The sequence below is a fragment of the Orcinus orca genome, chromosome 11, assembly GCF_937001465.1.
Source record: "Orcinus orca chromosome 11, mOrcOrc1.1, whole genome shotgun sequence".
NCBI lineage: Eukaryota > Metazoa > Chordata > Mammalia > Artiodactyla > Delphinidae > Orcinus > Orcinus orca.
In genome coordinates, this window is record NC_064569.1 from 55,979,898 (window position 1) to 55,997,830 (window position 17,933).

General features: G+C 41.0%; 2 protein-coding genes across 2 annotated transcripts in view; one reads left to right on the forward strand and one right to left on the reverse strand.

Moving 5' to 3' along the window:
• The window catches only part of RAB3IP (RAB3A interacting protein), a 167,626-nt gene that overhangs the window by 35,386 nt on the left and 114,307 nt on the right, over nucleotides 1-17,933 (forward strand). The gene's annotated exons all lie outside the window — the stretch shown is intronic.
• The window catches only part of BEST3 (bestrophin 3), a 42,157-nt gene that overhangs the window by 8,392 nt on the left and 15,832 nt on the right, over nucleotides 1-17,933 (reverse strand). Inside the window, exons 5-9 of the mRNA XM_033409615.2 lie at nucleotides 16,133-16,287; nucleotides 14,640-14,717; nucleotides 14,379-14,531; nucleotides 11,339-11,419; nucleotides 10,413-10,564 (exon numbers count right to left, since the gene is read on the reverse strand). Of these exons, the coding sequence (XP_033265506.1) occupies nucleotides 10,413-10,564; nucleotides 11,339-11,419; nucleotides 14,379-14,531; nucleotides 14,640-14,717; nucleotides 16,133-16,287 (619 nt within the window). The remainder of the gene's footprint in view (nucleotides 1-10,412; nucleotides 10,565-11,338; nucleotides 11,420-14,378; nucleotides 14,532-14,639; nucleotides 14,718-16,132; nucleotides 16,288-17,933) is intronic.

Here is a 17,933-nt window from a genome sequence, read left to right on the forward strand (position 1 = left end):
GTTAAGGTTGCCAGGCTGAGAGCCTGCCTTTAGATTAGCAGGGCAGAGTGAGCACAGTCCCACGAAGACACCCCTCACGACACACTCAAGTGATCTATTTCATAAGCAGCTGCAGACTCTCTCCTCCAGAATTTCGAATCCTTTAGCTGTTATGGATGGATATTTCGTTAGGGTTTTTCCTATGCCTTTAAGGAATTATTGCTGTTTGGATTTCCAAGACAGGATTTAAAGGGAGTTATGAGACTTCAGGTCTTTAATTTCCATGTGTTCCATTCCTCAGAGCCTTAAAACTCTGTGCTAATGGATAATCCCAAGTATTTAAAAAATAATAAGAATTTTGGAGTGAACTCATGATATTACAATGTGAAGACAAGCATTCTACCTCAAGCTAGCTGTGGTAGGCTGGGCCGGGACCTCATTTAAAAAAAATTTATTTTCAGCAATGTTGGCTTGCATTTGAGCATTCTAGGTTTGTTTTGGTTAAGTGAGGTTTATCAAGCATAAGTGTCCACTGTTTCCCAAAGAAGACCTTTTTCATTTTAGGGCTTGTGCATGTTTTCCTGATAGGCAACTTCTGGACAACTCTTCTTCTGGCTGCTTATGAATGTTTTCTTAATCTTGGTTACTAGTGTCTCCATGGTTAAGCTAATGAAAAGATTCCTTAATTAAAATAGTAGATCAGAAAGCATTCTATATTATGACAAAGAACAAACTAAAGAGCTTCAACTGAAATTATCTCAGGTGTGGTAATGGGAACAGAGTTCAAATAGGAAAGATTCTTTTTCATTGTTCAGTTAATTCATAGGATGGTTTATTAAATGGAGATTAGTAGTTTATTACAATAATTAACATGGTTTATTAAATGCTTAAGACGAGTATATCTATGAAAGCATTTCTATTCTGGGTGCTCAGGTCAGATTTTCAACTGGCCTTTTTTCATTCAAAGTGGTCATTCTGAAGCTGATTTTGTCTAATTGAGTGCTTTTTATTTATTTATTTTGGCCACACCATGTGGCACGTGGGATCTTAGTTCCCCCATCAGGGATTGAACCCATGCCAGCTGAAGTGGAAGGACGAAGTCCTAACCACTGGACCGCCAGGGAATTCCCTGAAGTTGATTTTTAACATGCCACATACAAAGATTGGGAGTTGGAACTTCAGCATTGGTTTGGTGTTAGAAATGATAAAATGCTGTTTTAAAACAGAAGCTTTTGGTCTTAGATTCAACAGAGAAAGATGGGCTTTGTTAGTTATAACTTCCTTCGGATTAAGACATGATGATGCTTGGATGTGGTGAGAACATTGGTTCCTGCTTCACTAGCTGAACAGGCACCATCTCCCCATCGCCCTTTACAACATCCATCTTCAGCTCCCTCCCTCCAGCTCAGGCTCTGAGGCCTCCTCTCTCCCTGCCGCCCCCGCCCCATGTCTTCTTTAGGCCCTTCTCTGTCAATTCCTCTGGCTCCTGTGTCTTCCCTCTCCTCCAGGAAGCTCCTTTCACTCTGCCTGTCCTTTTTTGTTCCTTTCTCAGAGCAACAAGAGTTATCAATTTATTTCTTTATTACATCTTGCTTCATCTTATAAAGGATTTGAGGTAGCTTATACAAATAAACACAATGCAATAATATATAAAGTTAGGCTAAGATGATAGAGCTAGAATAAGGAACACTAACAAGATGAGACCAAAAGAAACATGCCAAAAAATCTCACAGACTGACTAAAGGTGGTCTACAACTTGGGTTTTCAGCTTTCAGCAGCCAAAATGAAAAGACCCTCCTCAATTACAAAATTCACAGTCTGTAAGAGAAATAGTGTAAGAGTTACCCAGAAGAGGCAAAACTTTCTTTTTTCCCACAGATGTCTGAGATAAATTTTCCCCCGTAGGACCTCTGATAAAAGGGATGCTAAGTCATACAGTGGACAGAACTACAGTAAATACCACAGGGAGTCTTAATGGGTCTGTCCAGACAAGACCGGGGCATAACGGTAAAGTGAAATTCAGTAGAGATGGTTAAAGTAATTCCAAGGATTGGTGGTGGGGTGGGGAGGGCAGGTTCCTCTTTCCCTCTAAACATGCTTAAGGTGTTCCCATCCTAAAATGTTATAAAACAAATAAAAAATATGACATTACCCTCGACTATGTCTCATTGGATACTGTCTGGTCTATCTCTTCCCCCCAGTCCAGACTTCTCAAAAAGATAGTACATGGATAGTTAATGAGTTAAGGAATTATTGTGACTTTTTGGTCTTTTTTTTTTTTTAGGCATGAAAATGGTATTGTGCTTATATTTGCTTCACAATGGTTCAGTGGTGGGTACTGTAAAGGTGGGTGGGAAGATGGGTGACACCAGGTTGGCCATGACTTGATAGTTGAAAGTGGGTGATGGCTACGTGAGGTTCATTATAGTTTGTCCTCTACTTCTGTATATGTTTGAATTTTTCCATTATAAAATTATTTTGAAAACAGTTTTCGTTGGCAATCTTGATCTCCTTGCCTCCCAATTTAGCTTCTGCTCAGCACTCTCACTTAAGTCTCCAATGACCTTAAAATGCAAACTCCTATGGTGTTTTACAGACTTTATGTTGAAACTTCCACCCTCGGTCTCTATGACAGGGCATTCTCTGGGTTATTCTCCTGCACCTGTAGTGATCATTCTTGCTCTCTCTCAAGGACTCCTTTTCCTCTGACCACCCTTTAAGTGACAGTGTTCTACCCTTTGTATTTTGTCCTACTCACTTGACACAGTTCCTGGGTGCTCCCACCCACTCTTTTTTTTGCGGTACGCGGGCCTCTCACTGTCGTGGCCTCTCCCGTTGCGGAGCACAGGCTCCAGACGCGCAGGCTCAGCGGCCATGGCTCACGGGCCCAGCCGCTCCGCGGCATGTGGGATCCTCCTGGACTGGGGCACGAACCCATGTCCCCTGCATCGGCAGGCGGACTCTCAACCACTGCGCCACCAGGGAAGCCCGCACCCACTCTTTAGGTTGTAACACACCCATGTACTGATAGCAGTCAAATGCATCCCCCTGCCTAGACTTTGTCTCTGTGCACCCTGCCCGCTGGCCATCTCCATGTGAATTGCCCACAGATGGCTCAAAGGCAACCCACGCAAAAGGAAGCTCATCATCTTTCCCTTTCAGCAGCTCCTCCTTGCTACTCTCTATCATCCTTGGTTCATTACCAACCACCCCGTCATACTTCACTCCTTCTCCTTTCTCGAATCTGTCCCTTCTGCCATCTCCACTGTCCGCATCCCTGGAAGCGCCACCCTAGTCTGGCCCTTATCCTCTCCCGTCTAAACTATACTAAGGGCCTGCTCACTGGCTCTCTGGCTCTGGTCTTATCCCCAGGCATCCATCTTTCAGCCAGCTGCTAGGACAACCTGCCTAAAACACAAATGTGACCATGTCATTTAATAGCTTTGGAAAAAGGCTGAAACTCTTTACTCAGGCTGTAAAGTCCCCCATAATCCCCCCTTACCTCCCCCTCCAGATTCATTTCTTGGCTTTTCTGCTTGCATATCAAATTGTTACTCTAATAGAAGCACAGAGTAGAAAGACAGTTGCCAGGGGCTAGGAGGTTGGGGGAAATAGGGAGAAAATAGGTAAAAAGGTACAAACTTTCAGCTATAAGATGAATAGGGTTTGAGAAACTAATTAAAACATGGTGATTATAGTTGATAACACTATTGCAAAATTGGAATTTGCTAAAAGAGAACTTAAATGTTCTCACCAAAATAAAAAAAAAGATAAATATGTAAGGTGATGGATGTGTTAATTAACTAGGTGGGGGAATCCTTTCACAATGTATACATATATCAAATCACCACAATGTGTACTTTAATTATCTTATAATTTTATATGTCAACTATACCTCAAAAAAGCTGAAAATTTTAAAAATTGTCACTTTGAATACACTATCATTCCTTTCTGCCTTTGCTCATATGGCCTGGAATGTACCTTCTGCTGAATCCCCTCACTCTTGTGTGCTAGCTCTAAATTCATTCTTTTTTTTTTTTTTTTTTTGGTGGTACGTGGGCCTCTCACTGCTGTGGCCTCTCCCGTCGCAGAGCACAGGCTCCGGACGTGCAGGCTCAGCGGCCATGGCTCACAGGCCCAGCCGCTCCGCGGCATGCGGTATCTTCCCGGACCGGGGCAGGAACCCGTGTCCCCTGCATCGACAGGTGGACTCTCAACCACTGCGCCACCAGGGAAGCCCCTAAATTCATTCTTAAAGATGCACATTAGACTCCCCAACTCTAAGGGCCTTCTTTGATTCACCAGACCCTGTGAAGTGTACCTTCACTGTGTTCCCATAAGACTCTCAGCATTTCTCTATTGCTGCATTTACCACATTGTATTGTGACTTGTCTCCTCATTATGTCTGTGAGCTTAAAAGGTGTGTTTTTTTGTTTGTTTGTTTTTGCCTGTCTGTAGCATCTGGCATAGAACCTACCATATACTAGGCCCTAAAAGAAAATATTGCCTGAATAAATGAATGAGTACATTCCACATGTGAAGATACAAGGAAAAACGTGATAATTTAAATTTGCACTTGAGATAAAAATGAGAGGGGGGAATTACTTTATTTCAGTAATGTATATTTGGTAAATGTGTAGAAAATAGGGCAATATTTTGGCCATGTTCCTGAATATAGAGAACAAAAGAATTGTCTCCAAGGAATTCCCTTTTTATATGGAAATGAGTAGTGTGCTGAATGTGAAAGAATGTAGGAGGCAGCGTGATTTCTCAGGTTGCCCTTGGATAGTACTTTTGCTCAGTTATTGAAGGGCATTGCCTCGATTTTGGAATTTCTGGGTCATGGGAATTGTGATTACAAACCTGAAACATTGATATGAAAAGATGAGGCAAATCTGATTTCTGAATTAAATATGCTGGGAACATATGTTCTAAATAGAATAAGAAAATAAAAAAACTCATCCAGGAAAGGATTTTTCATGTGCATCAAGCAGCAAACACTGAAATGTTTGCATCCATACCATGTTGACGCCTAGTCTTCATCCTAATGCAAAGAACTCATTGGCTCAGTCATCATCAACCACCTGTGCTACAGTAATCCTTACTTCTACCTTCCTTTTTCCCTGAGCCTCTTTCAGATTGTTTACTTGGTATTGATGTTGTATTTGAGTGAACAATTCAATGCTTAGGGAATTAGCTTTTAAGATTTTAGAGGACATCTATTGTTTCTGCCAGCCCAGAAAACCATTCACCCTTCTCCTGGTAATAGCACCGTGATTTTTCTTAAGGTATCATTTACTCCGTATGGCTGGTTGGGGCTGACCACACTCCTTGGTCCAAAGATGGATGCAGGAACCAACTTTAGCTAATCAAAATATTGTGTCTTCCTGTTGATAGTTATTAGTTCAGGAATCGGCATGTTAGCCAAGCCCAGACAATCATAATAAATCCAGTACTTTAGTTTTAAGAGTTAGAAAGGAGGTGTGCTCTTTCCATAGGATTTGCTGAGAAGATAGGTTGGACATCTGGAGCTGCTGGCTGCCATCTTGCCTTTCTGCTGTCAGGAGGGGAGAGCCTCCTGAAACCTGAGCCAGTGGAGAGAAAAGTAGAACTGAGGGACAGGGAGGGCAATGCGGGTCTTGGTGACATATCTGAGCCTCTGGATCCAGTCACACCCAAAGCTAGACTACTTTCTGAATGTGACCCAAGAAACCCCTTGTTGCTTAAGTTAGTTTGAGTTGGTTTTCTGTCATAGGCAACCAGAAACATCTTGTCTAATAGCACAATCATTGAAAGAATCGACACTAATGGATCAAAGAGGGCATTCCTGTGAATGCTGGCTTCCAAAAGCCTGAATTCCTGCAGTGACCTTTCCTGGACTGTGAGGCTCCCCTTTAGGGTCCTCATTCATGCAGAAAGTCAAGATCAAGTGAGCTTTTGCCTAGTTGTTTCTTTGATCAATTGGTTCTAGCAGAGTCCAGTTAAACGTCTCAGAAAAGCCTCCCCTAATAGACCCTGGCCTTTGCCTGTGCCTGGTCCATCCTGCTAGTAAATAGGCCATCTTAACTACAGGATTCTCTCTGACAACTGGTAACTTTTTGCTCCATTCTTTTTTTTTTTTTTAAAGTAGGTGATGAGTCTTTATTTATTTTTAAAAATCATAGACCTGTTTATTTTCACTAACATTTTGTGACTCTAGAACTAGAACATTTACTTTTTAAAAATTTATTTATTTATTTATTTTGGCTGCGTTGGGTCTTCGTTGCAGTGCGCGGGCTTTTCATTGCAGTGGCTTCTCTTGTTGCAGAGTACGGGCTCTAGGCGTGCAGGCTTCAGTAGTTGTGGCACGCAGGCTCAAGAGTTGTGGCTCGTGGGCTCTAGAGCTCAGGCTCAGTAGTTGTGGCACACGGGCTTAGTTGCTCCGCGACATGTGGGATCTTTCCGGACCAGGGCTAGAACCTGTGTCCCCTACATTAGCAGGAGGATTCTTAACCACTGTGCCACCAGGGAAGTCCCTTCTTTCTTTTTAAATAATTTTTATTTTTTAGGCCGTGCCGTGCGCATGTGGGATCCTGGTTCCCTGACCGGGGATCAAACCCGTGCCCCCTGCATTGGAAACGTGGAGTCTCAACCACTGGCCCACCAGGGAAGTCCCTTTTGCTCCATTCTTAAACACCCTACCTCCTGGTTTCCTCTCAAGCATTTTATTTTCTTTCCCAAATTTCCAAGGTTAGTTTAATATGAAAAATAGCTTAGATTTGTTTAATCTTTCTGTGCCTCCGTTTGACATCCACAAATAAGAAATCTGTACTAGTTGATAATAATGCTCTACATTTATATCTAGAGTGTTTTTATGCTTACCATCTAGTTTAATCTTCCCAGTAATCATTTGGGTTATGTATTTTCTCCAAGGTCTTGTAAATTCCTAATGCTATGTTTCTGTATTTAGAAATAGGAGAAATATGTATTTTAATTCTTTCTAAAGAACATGGACACTTGCAAAGGAATGCAAAATTATGATGATTAGGATGAATATGTAGATCAAGATAAAAATCTTGAGGACCAAAATAAATTATCATTTTAACCATCATGCAAAAACAATTCAATGGACATTAGAAATGGAGAACAAGTGGTACTTGCAGTCCAAATAGAGTCATTACGATGATTCCCCGGCCCTATCAATGGTGCTGGTCTCTTTTCTTTTACAAGGCAGATCTTCAGATACTTTGCATTAATTAATGACGGGAGTGGAGGGGAAGTTTAAAGCTTACTCAGTGATCTGAAAACAAACTCACAGAAAAACCTCTCCTATTAATTTTCAAAATTGAGAGGGTTGCCAGATATCCATGAAACTGCCACTGCAGAATATATTGGGTTGGTCAAAAAGTTCCTTTGGTTTTTAAGTAAAAATAAAAGACACATTTTTCATTTTCACCAAGATCTTTATTGGACAACGTATTCACCCTTTTATTCCGCTACGTTCTGCCATTTTTCACGTAACTTCATAATTCCATCTTCCCCAAACTTTTTATCTTTTTGAGCATAGAACTGTTCAGGGTGCCTTTTACAGTCTTCCAGGGTATTGAAATTTTTTCCATTAAGAGAATTTTGTAAAGACCAAAATAAATGGAAATCCGAAGGTGCAATGTCTGGTGAATACGGTGGATGAATCAGAACTTCCCAGCCCAGCTGTAACAGTTTTTGCCTGGTCATCAAAGAAACATGCGGTCTTGCATTATCCTGATGGAAGATTATGCGTTTTCTGTTGACTAATTCCTGATGCTTTTTGTCGAGTGCCACTTTCAGTTGGTCTAATTGGGAGCAGTACTTGTTGGAATTAATCATTTGGTTTTCCGGAAGGAGCTCTAATAGAGGGCTCCCTCCCAATCCCACCATATACACAGCGTCACCTTCTTGGGATGAAGACCGGCCTTTGGTGTGGTTGTTGGTGGTTCATTTCACCTGCCCCACGATGTCTTCTGTTCCACATTATTGTACAGTATCCATTTTTCATCGCCCGTCACAATTTGTTTTAAAAATGGAACATTTTTGTTACATTTAAGTAGAGAATCACACACGGAAATACGGTCAAGAGGTTTTTTTCGCTTAACTTATGTGGGACCCAAACATCAAAGCGATTAACAACCAAGCTGGTGCAAATGATTTTCAACGCTTGATTTGGATATTTTGAGTATGTGGACTATCTCCTGCGTGGTATAACATCGATTGCTCTCAGTTAGTGTCTCGATTTGATTGCTATCAACTTCAACTGGTTTACCCGACTGTGGAGCATCGTCCAGCGAGAAATCTCCAGCACGAAACTTCGCAAACCACTTTTGACACGTTTGATCAGTCACAGCACCTTCTCCATACACTGCACAAATCTTTTTTTGCGTTTCAGTTACGTTTTTGCCTTTCTTGAAATAATAAAGCATAATATGCCGAAAATGCTGCTTTTTTCCTTCCATCTTCAATATTAAAATGGCTACACAAAATTTCACCAATTTCGGTAAGTATTTTTTAAATGCACACTGATATGACAGCTGTCACAATACAACCTAACAAAATTGTTTTGAATGAGGACTAAAGACAACTAAGCGCTACTAGAGCCATCTTACGGAAAAAACCGAACGAACGTTTTTGCCAACCCAATTTTATAAAAGGCTGAGAACGTTTTTGCCAACCCAATATTACAAAAGGCTGAGAAGTGCACAGCAGGAAATTACCGTTTATGGAGACTGAGCAGTCTGCTGGGGTAGGGATGAGTACCTTGGTCTGGAGGAGGTCCTGGACAGGAGGGCCCAGGCTTGGCAGGCATCTAGAAGCTGAAGCAAGGAGTAGGCAACCTTCACCAAGCTGTGCTTTGAGGGCAGCAAGGTGAGCGTCCCGGCTCCTGCATCATCTCATTATTTGCCACAATTCCTGAGATTCCACTTTCAGTCATCTTTTTCTTTGGGTCTTGAAGAGGTTTCAGCCTCAGAGGTTGTTTTGGAGGAGCACCCCAAACCATTATTTTTGAGGATTAGGAGACATTGAGCTAAAAATAAAGCCTTATAGGGATAGGATTGAAGCTAGATATTCTCATACTCGTATTAAAAACAAGACAACAGGCCCAAAATAGAGTCACTTATGCTAAGCCCCATGTCACCAAACGGAGACATGGTTTCGGTTCTTCCAGAAATGGAATCTTAAACCAATCAATCAGGATTTGCCTGATCAGCACTGCTTAGGTAGTCTGCCTTCTAGACCCCTGCCATCTCCTATAGGAAAGTGACCTTGTAATAACCAACCCACTTTTTTGCCTGGTGTAACAGCCTTTTTCCTGCCCCCTTCTGCCTAGACAAGTCTTTCGCTTGTATGGCCCCTTGAAGCTCCTTTCTCTTTGCTAGATTGGATGCTGCCCAATTCATGAATTGTTGAATAAAGCAGTAAGATCTTTAAAATTTACTCAGTTGAATTTTGATTTTTAACAGTAGAGAAAGAGGAGGGCTGAACTGTATTGGGGGAAGAGAAAGAAGGTCACAGGTGGCAACTTTAGACACGATCTCACTTCACAAATCTGCTTAGAACTGACCTCAGGGAAGAACGAACCATAGTTTTGCCAAAAAGTTATAAGAAAAACTCCGTAGAAGTTTTTCTTTTTACTGTAATTTTTTGGAGGGGCTCTTTTTACTTTTCTAAATTTGTCCATACTCTTCTCTTTAAGTTACTTGGAAACTGTAGCATCTGCCTTCAGCAAATATACTTAAACTTGCCCCACATTCACACATTTCTCCAAAATCAGATACATTATCAGATTTAATAAAATTATTCAAGAACTGTGCATGATTTACGGCAGGCCTCAGCCCCTTTATTTAAAGCTCATAGTACATAGGGACAGATTGTTATGTTGAAACAACTGAACAGACACTGGCTTGTATACTAAACAAGTCAGTTTGATCAAAATATAATCTTAGAGAACACTTTTGATAAAATTTATCTTAAGGCTTGCTTGTCTCAGAATAGTCTAACACAGTGCCTACACATGGTATATACTCAACAAATACTTGTTAAGGTGCATTTCATTATGATAGTCATAATTAAATAATAAACAACTGTATAATTAAAATAGTAAACTACTCTTCAAGTTGGAAGGAAAGACAGAGGATAGTTTCACAACTACTGGAAAATTTGCTGTGGTATAAAAGCAAGGTACAATGCAAATTACCTCAAAACACACATACACACACACCATATTTAAATCAGAAACTACAGTCTCTTTAATTTCTCACTCTCTTGGACATATTAATTATGTCTGAAAATTTGAAAAGGCTACCATTGTAAGATATTAATAATTGAGAGTTCTTATGAAAGTAACTTCAGGACCACATCACAAAAAGATCAGAACAGTGACTTCTCTTCTAAATATTGATGATTTTTAAAAATGCGCTTACCCCATTTCAACTGTTGACCCCAGAAATGAGGGTATGCAGTAGTCAGCAGCTGCCAGTGTATACGGTGGTCGAGCAGCAGAATCGTCCCAGTAAATGTCCTTCTTCATTTTGGGTAAGCTCATGTGCATTTCATCCACGGCTAAAAGGGAGACCTAAAATCATCATTATAGTGTTAGAATAATTCAGATGTGAATTGTATTTATAAAGAAAGAATAAGTTTAGTGGGTGCTGGGGTTTGGAATGGGATAGAACACAGTGTGAATGAGTGAATATACAAATGTCTCTAGTTCATATTTGCTTCAACCAGTGCTGCTACAGAGAGTTATACATGTCGTTCACTGCATAAGAGCACTTGGCAATGGGGATAAGTGGAGCCATAAAACTGTGTGGCTGCCACTTTATGTCATTGTTAATTTTTTTAGGTGGCAATAGGAAATAGATTAAAGAATGAATTAAAATATTGGTCTGTACTGAGATGGAAGTGGCTATGTAAAGTTAGTAAAGAAACCTACAAAGAAAACTGGCTTGAAATTGTATTTAAAAGGGACTAAATTGGGCTTCCCTGGTGGCGCAGTTGGTGAGAGTCCGCCTGCCGATGCAGGGGACACGGGTTCGTGCCCCGGTACAGGAAGATCCCACATGCCACGGAGCGGCTAGGCCCGTGAGCCATGGCCGCTGAGCCTGCGCGTCCGGAGCCTGTGCTCCGCAATGGGAGAGGCCACAACAGTGAGAGGCCCATGTACCGCAAAAAAAAAAAAAGGGACTAAATTTTACTGGAACTGAGATCCAGGACCCGTGACCTCGAAACAACATACTGAATAGCCAAACCTCTTTTGTTTGTGGCTAAAGCACTCAAGTTCAGGGGCCGGCATTCAGAGTCTGTTTAGATTATTAATGTTTGTAAAGGAAAGAAAAACTCCTCTAACCTGCAGATTTCTGTCAATGCACCAGTTAGTTTCAAAGTCATCATCATCTTCTCCAAAAGGGTTGATAAGTTGCTCAGCTACCTGCAATTGAGAACATAGAATAAGTCCACTGTGATGCTGTGAAGACTAAGAGTGAAGGTTGAAGAGGATTCCTGTTTCACTCTCTGCTTTCATGGGTCACCTTTCATAATAGGAAGCCTAGAGCGGAGTGGGTTGTTCTGCAGATGCAGATATTTATCAGCCAGTGAGAATGGACTCAGACCGTGAGTCATGCACCTGCAGAGTCTGCTCTCCAAAGACTCTGTCTATTCAGCTGGTGACAATGCAGGCCCCAACTAGGAGAAGCCATGGGCTGTTTAGGAGCCAAATGACTGATTCTCAGGTACAAATCAGCCAGCAGATATCAAAAAAGCATTGTGATAGGCACTGTGCTAGGCACTTTGAGGGGTACGTAGCCTGTGCTCTGAAAGAATTTACAAAGGGCCAGGTGATGAGATAAAATGTAAATGTGGGCAAGGTTAAAGAGCAAAGAAAGACTTCACAAAATAATACAAGGAGATTTCATAATTATTGGACATAACTGCTAAATGAATGAGTCACAGAGCTAGTAAGTCATAAAGCTGGAATTTTTCTTACTTAGTTTTACCTTAAAGGATTTATGGCTATCTAGTAAGTTACTTTGAAGTTAAGTAACTTCTTATCATATATCTTCTAACAGTTGGTAAGTATTAGATGTTCTTACCATGTTCCTGAACTGAATACCTTTCTTGATGAGAGATTTATATGCCAAATATGTCTCACCTGTTAGTCTCTATTTTCATTAATTCCCTTTGATTTTTATTACCTGGACGCGCGCGCACGTGCATGTGTGTGTGTGTGTGTGTGTGTGTGTGTGTGTGTGTGTGTGGTTTTACATTGGGCCTAGATGTAAAAAACATACAAGTGTATAAAACAAAGGCGCCATTGATTAGTTGAGTTCCTAGATTCTGAGACTATTTGGTAGAAAATCTACCTACTTTTTTTTAGGATTTAAGTCTAACCACTACATCAAAATCACCTGGAGAGCTTTTAAAGAAAATTGATGCCTGGGTCCACACCCCACCACCCCCCGAGATTCTGATTTAATGGGTGTGAGGTTGAGCCCAGGCATCATTATTGAGTAGAGCTCCCAGGAGTTTTTGATGTGTGGCCATTGTTGACAACCACTGACTTAGAGAAGGACATCCCTTTGTTCTAAGGGACAGCCTGTGGCAGGGCCCATGCCCCTGGATCAGTCACAGCAATATCCATTGTCAGAGTCCTTCATTGCAAGTTCCAAGGGGCTGTCTACCTTTCTTGTCTGGGGTTTTCCTTAAATTAAATGGGCCACTGGATGGGTCCTGAAAATATTTTCATTACATCCAGAATTTCACTTTTATGGGATCCATCCTGCATATAGTATTAGAGTCTACATTTAACTACAAAAATGATATCCATGTTTCTGAATTGACTATGTCACAAAAGTGTCCTTTACTCACTTGGAGGCTCCATTTCCAGCCAACAACTGAGTAATACACCATTCATAAGATTAAGATGGGTTTTCACACTTTGAAAAGATTTATAAATATTAGAATTGTCAAGACAAAACTGTTTAGAAACTGAGATCCAGTCCACTGGGTGGGAAAACTCCCTTCTCTTAGGGTTACCTGTCTCTTAATAGGGCTAAGATTGTCTTTTCATATTTTGCCTTCAAAATATTTTATAAAGGAAAAGACTGTTAATATTTTAGAGAGCACTTCAGAAGGCAGGAACTGCTGGCTCTTCCTTCCAGGCTGGCCAAACATCTCATGTGGACACAAAGTGAAAAATAAAAAGCTCAGCACAACTCAGGGGAAAGGACAATAGAAGACCAGAGTGATTGAGTGTTTGGGCCAATTGTGGTGAGTTTGTGTTTATAGAAGTAGAGTCTACTTTTTTCTCTAATGGGAGATGAGAGCTATTAGTTTCTATTACTCTTTCTCTGTCTTAAATGAGTAAAAATAATTGAGTCACTGTCATCTGGTTAAAACTGTTTTTGCCATTTGTAAAGGAAATGCCTTTACTCTTTGGAGGATAACTTGAAGTGCCAGCATATTTATTTTTCCTGGTTAAAATTCAAACCAATGAAAGTAAAGGCATCTGCAGAGAAAATGCTTCCACAACCTGGAAGGCCTCGATGATGCACTGTGGCAGTTTGGAAGGTCAAACATTTGAAATTCTATTTTATTAAAATTATCTTCAAACTGTCTTTAGATTTCAGTTAACTTAATGAAGCCATTGTCTTTGATCTTTTTCTGTCACATACAAAAGAGATGGAAGAATCAGGCCTCTGACACTTTTACATACATCTGGGGTTGGGGGAAGATGGTAGTGGGAACAAATAAAATTCTACACTGATGATTGGACTAGTTGTTTTCACTGCTCTGACCTGTTTTTAATTTCCTGGCAAACCAAATATTGTCATTAATCCTGGCGTTTCTGGTTTTGATTCCGATGAATTCCTTTGAATCTCAGTTCTGGTTTTGAAAATGGAATGCATTTAATGTCGTGGCACAGCTAGTGGGATTTCAGGGGATAGAAGCTAACTATCTACAGAGCTGAGCAGAACCAAGATAATAATATAATACTAATGCTTAAGTCTGAGATACAAGGCTTCTTATTTACTCTCTTTTACTCTGCTTAGTTGCTTGTTGTGGTATAAAGTATCAATGCAGGTACACTCATTACTTTAATTACAGTATTGTAATCCTAATGCGAGCACACAAAGACTTAAAACAATCAGTGGCCATAAAAGAGTAGCGTCTGCATAAATGAGCTGCTTCAGACCCCTACAGTACAGTACTCACCACATCCCTGCCACTTTAATGCCCGGTTGAAAAGTAATAACATCTCCGAGCTATTAAGTGTTAAATCTACCTTTGACTCACTCATGAATGAGTGATTCAGTAAGGGATCAGTGTGCAGAGTCTGGAACATGACAGAGATTACAGAGCAGGTCTCAGGCACTAAGACTGTTGGCTACCTTGAGCCATCCTGCATAGAAGAAGAATTGTAGGAGAGTAAAGATCGGAATGTAAAGATCTAAGTCATGCCCTGAGTAGCCTTTGGTGGGATCCAAAAACTGGCGTCCAATCAGGCACGCAAAGAAGAAGGTGTAGACAGCTAGCGTGACAACCTGAAACAGAGAGAAACCCGAGTAAGAGCACAGCGCTGGCTGCCCGAGAGAGACAGCATGCCAAAGTGGGCAAGTAGAAAGAAAAATCACATGTCAAGGATTTGATACCTGGGTGTAGACCAGCGGAATCCCAACCCAGTCATAACCAAATAAGAGGCTGCACCAGGAGCGAAACCGGTTCATTTCCTAAGCCAGAAACAAATTAAACACGATTTACTAAGGTGATGGGTGTGGTAATAAATATTTACTGGGATTCAGAATATGGCCATGACTTTTAGGAATACACCTGTAAAATGATGAGAGAGACTTTGAAAGGCTAGAAACTGGTTCTGAAATCCACTCCAAAAGGAAAATTTTGAAAATGACAAGCTATCAACATAATTCAACAATGTGCAAAAGGGATTAAGTATAGTTGGACATTTAAAAAAAGATTAAGATAAATCAGGACTATATAGAAATATCCCCTACTCTGTTGAATTCATAATTTCCAACATATATATTGGCCCCAAGTGGTGGTAGGAAGGCAGTGGTTAATATTTTAAATAAATCATTTCTAAATTATGTGGAGAGCAGATTATTTTTTGTTTCCTCGATTGCTTTTGAAAACATGCTTACTGTAGATCTTAGAAAAAAGAACTAAATACATCCTAAACCGTTCCCCCAACAAATGAAGACTTTAGAATGCTTCTATTGACAGAAAATCTATCCCTGTTTAAAGCAGGAAGGACTGGGATCCATTGATTTCTTTTTTCTCTATTGAACACAAGTTATTATTTAAGACTGGGAGAAAGAGTATACGTTAAATTGGGAGCTTTTTTTTTTTTTTTTTTTTGTGGTACGCGGGCCTCTCACTGTTGTGGCCTCTCCCGTTGCGGAGCACAGGTTCCGGACGCGCAGGCTCAGCGGCCATGGCTCACGGGCCCAGCCACTCCATGGCATGTGGGATCCTCCCAGACCGGGACACGAACCCGTGTCCCCTGCATCGGCAGGCGGACTCTCAACCACTGCGCCACCAGGGAAGCCCAGGAGCTATTTTTAAATCATTCACTCCTTTTAGCCTAATCGAGGCAGGAGACTGTCATGACACAAATCTCTCTAGCCCTTCTATAAATTCGTTTCTCAAATGAATTCAGGATTATTTCATTTAATGAAAACGTGGTTTTGTTTCCTGGAGCATCTGGAAAGCTGGGTTAACCTTGGGATATTCCTATTTTGGGGAACTGACTAGGGGGGGTTATTTCTACTCCAGATTTGGTCTGGGATCCTGGAGCTAGGGATGGCAAATATGCCTTGAGGGTGCCAGATCCTTCCGAGCCCTGGCAGACATTGCTGATCAATCAAAGAACATTTTCTTACAGAGCCTATTACAAAGCCTACTTCTGTTTAAAACAGAGCCTCTAAGCAACCACCTGCAATCAATCTGAGTTAAACTGGGTACTATTCTCCTCCTGCATTTGAGGGTTCTGATACTAGCCCAGTCTTTCTGGTTCTTTTGGAACCAGGATTGAACAAATTGGACTTGTCCAGCTCCAACCTGTTGCATCCAGGTCCCTTTTGGTCTCTGATTAGCATCTTTTACTGACAGTTTACTATGTACTTACAGTCATCAATGATTGCAGATCAACACTGTCTCTGATTCTACCTTCCTTCCGGGCTTTAGCTGCAAGATTTCCAAACCAGATGAATGGAACCCAGTATTTCAGATGAGGAGATTTGAGGTGTTCAAATAATTTTCTTTCATCTGCTGTCATAAAACCTTTACACAAAATAAAAATAGCTAGATTATACAGACTTGGTTTAGCGCTAATATATTACCCTATATATTTCAGTGTCTACTATGTGAGCAAATAATGGGGGATATTCAAGAAATATAAAATAAAGGTTCCTGTCTCAAGTAGTTTTTACTTGTATCAGAGATAAGGAATATGTACTCACGAGCGCGCGTGCACACATGCACACACACACACAAGTTATATATCGGTATAGGAGGCAATGCATGTGAGCAATCCCTAACAGAGGCGGCCAGTAGGAAGTGAGGTGACATTAAATGTGGACTAGGACATCTGGGGAAGGTCTCTTCTTTAGGTTTTGGTTTATTCATCTAAAATTGGGAACAAGAATACTTAGAATTGTTTGGATTAAAAGAATAAAACGTGATAATGTATACAAAGCACTTAGTACAGTGCCGAACATGTGAATCGCATAACATTTCATCCTGGCCCCTCCTTTCAAACTCCTAATTAACCAGGACCTCTTCTTTGAAGCCTTCCTTGATTCCTTCCTTCTCCTTCCCCAGGGATTTCTCCCCTTCAAAGCTCCACCACTTTCTCTTGCCTTGTATTATGATAATGTTAGACACAAATGTTTCCCCTGCTAAGACCCTTTGGAAGGGCAAAGAGCATATTATCTTCGTAGTCCCCACAGCATTTCGCATATACTTTTTACAAATTTTATTATTTATTTTATTTTTGGCTGCATTGGGTCTTTGTTGCTGTGCGCGGGCTTTCTCTAGTTGCAGTGAGCGGGGACTACTCTTCATTGCGGTGCACGGGCTTCTCATTGCGGTGGCTTCTTTTGCTGTGGAGCACGGGCTCTATGCACGCCAGCTTCAGTAGTTGTGGCACATGGGCTTCAGTAGTTGTGGCTCGCAGGATCTAGAGCACAGGCTCAGTAGCTGTGGCACATGGGCTTAGTTGCTCTGTGGCACGTGGGATCTTCCTGGACCAGGACTCGAACCCATGTTTCTTGCATTGGCAGGCGGATTCTTAACCACTGGGCCACCAGGCAAGTCCCATTCTTTCTAATGGCTGCATTCTAGTTAACTGTGTACAGTATTTTATATAAGTAGTTCTCTTTTGAATAGAGTTTTAAGTTGTTTTAATTTTCTTGCTACTAAAAATAATGCTGCAGTGACTATCCTTGTACTTACCACCTTGACTTTTTTTTTTTAAGGATTATATAGGGGCATGAGGAATCATTTTCTTTTATTTATTTATTTATTGGCTTCATCGGGTCAGTTGTGGCACGCGGGATCTTTCATTGTGGCACACAGGCTCTGTAGTTGCGGCGCGAGGGCTTAGTTGCCCCACGGCATGTGAGATCTTAGTTCCCTGACCAGGAATCGGACCCGTATCCCCTGCATTGGAAGGCAGATTCTTAACCACTGGACCACCAGGGAAGTCCCCCCACCTTGACTTTTTAAGTGGACTTTTAAATGTTCAGTATGATTTAGTATAAATGTTTTCTGAATTAAAGCTTGTTTCTAAAACTGATTTTTGTTAGATATGAATTTTGAGTTACTTTTGATTGAGAAATGCAATCATTTGCTTATGAAATTCTAACACATTCAGATGAAAATCAACTTTTGCCCTAATGTGACACAGTTTGTATCCTTAACCATCT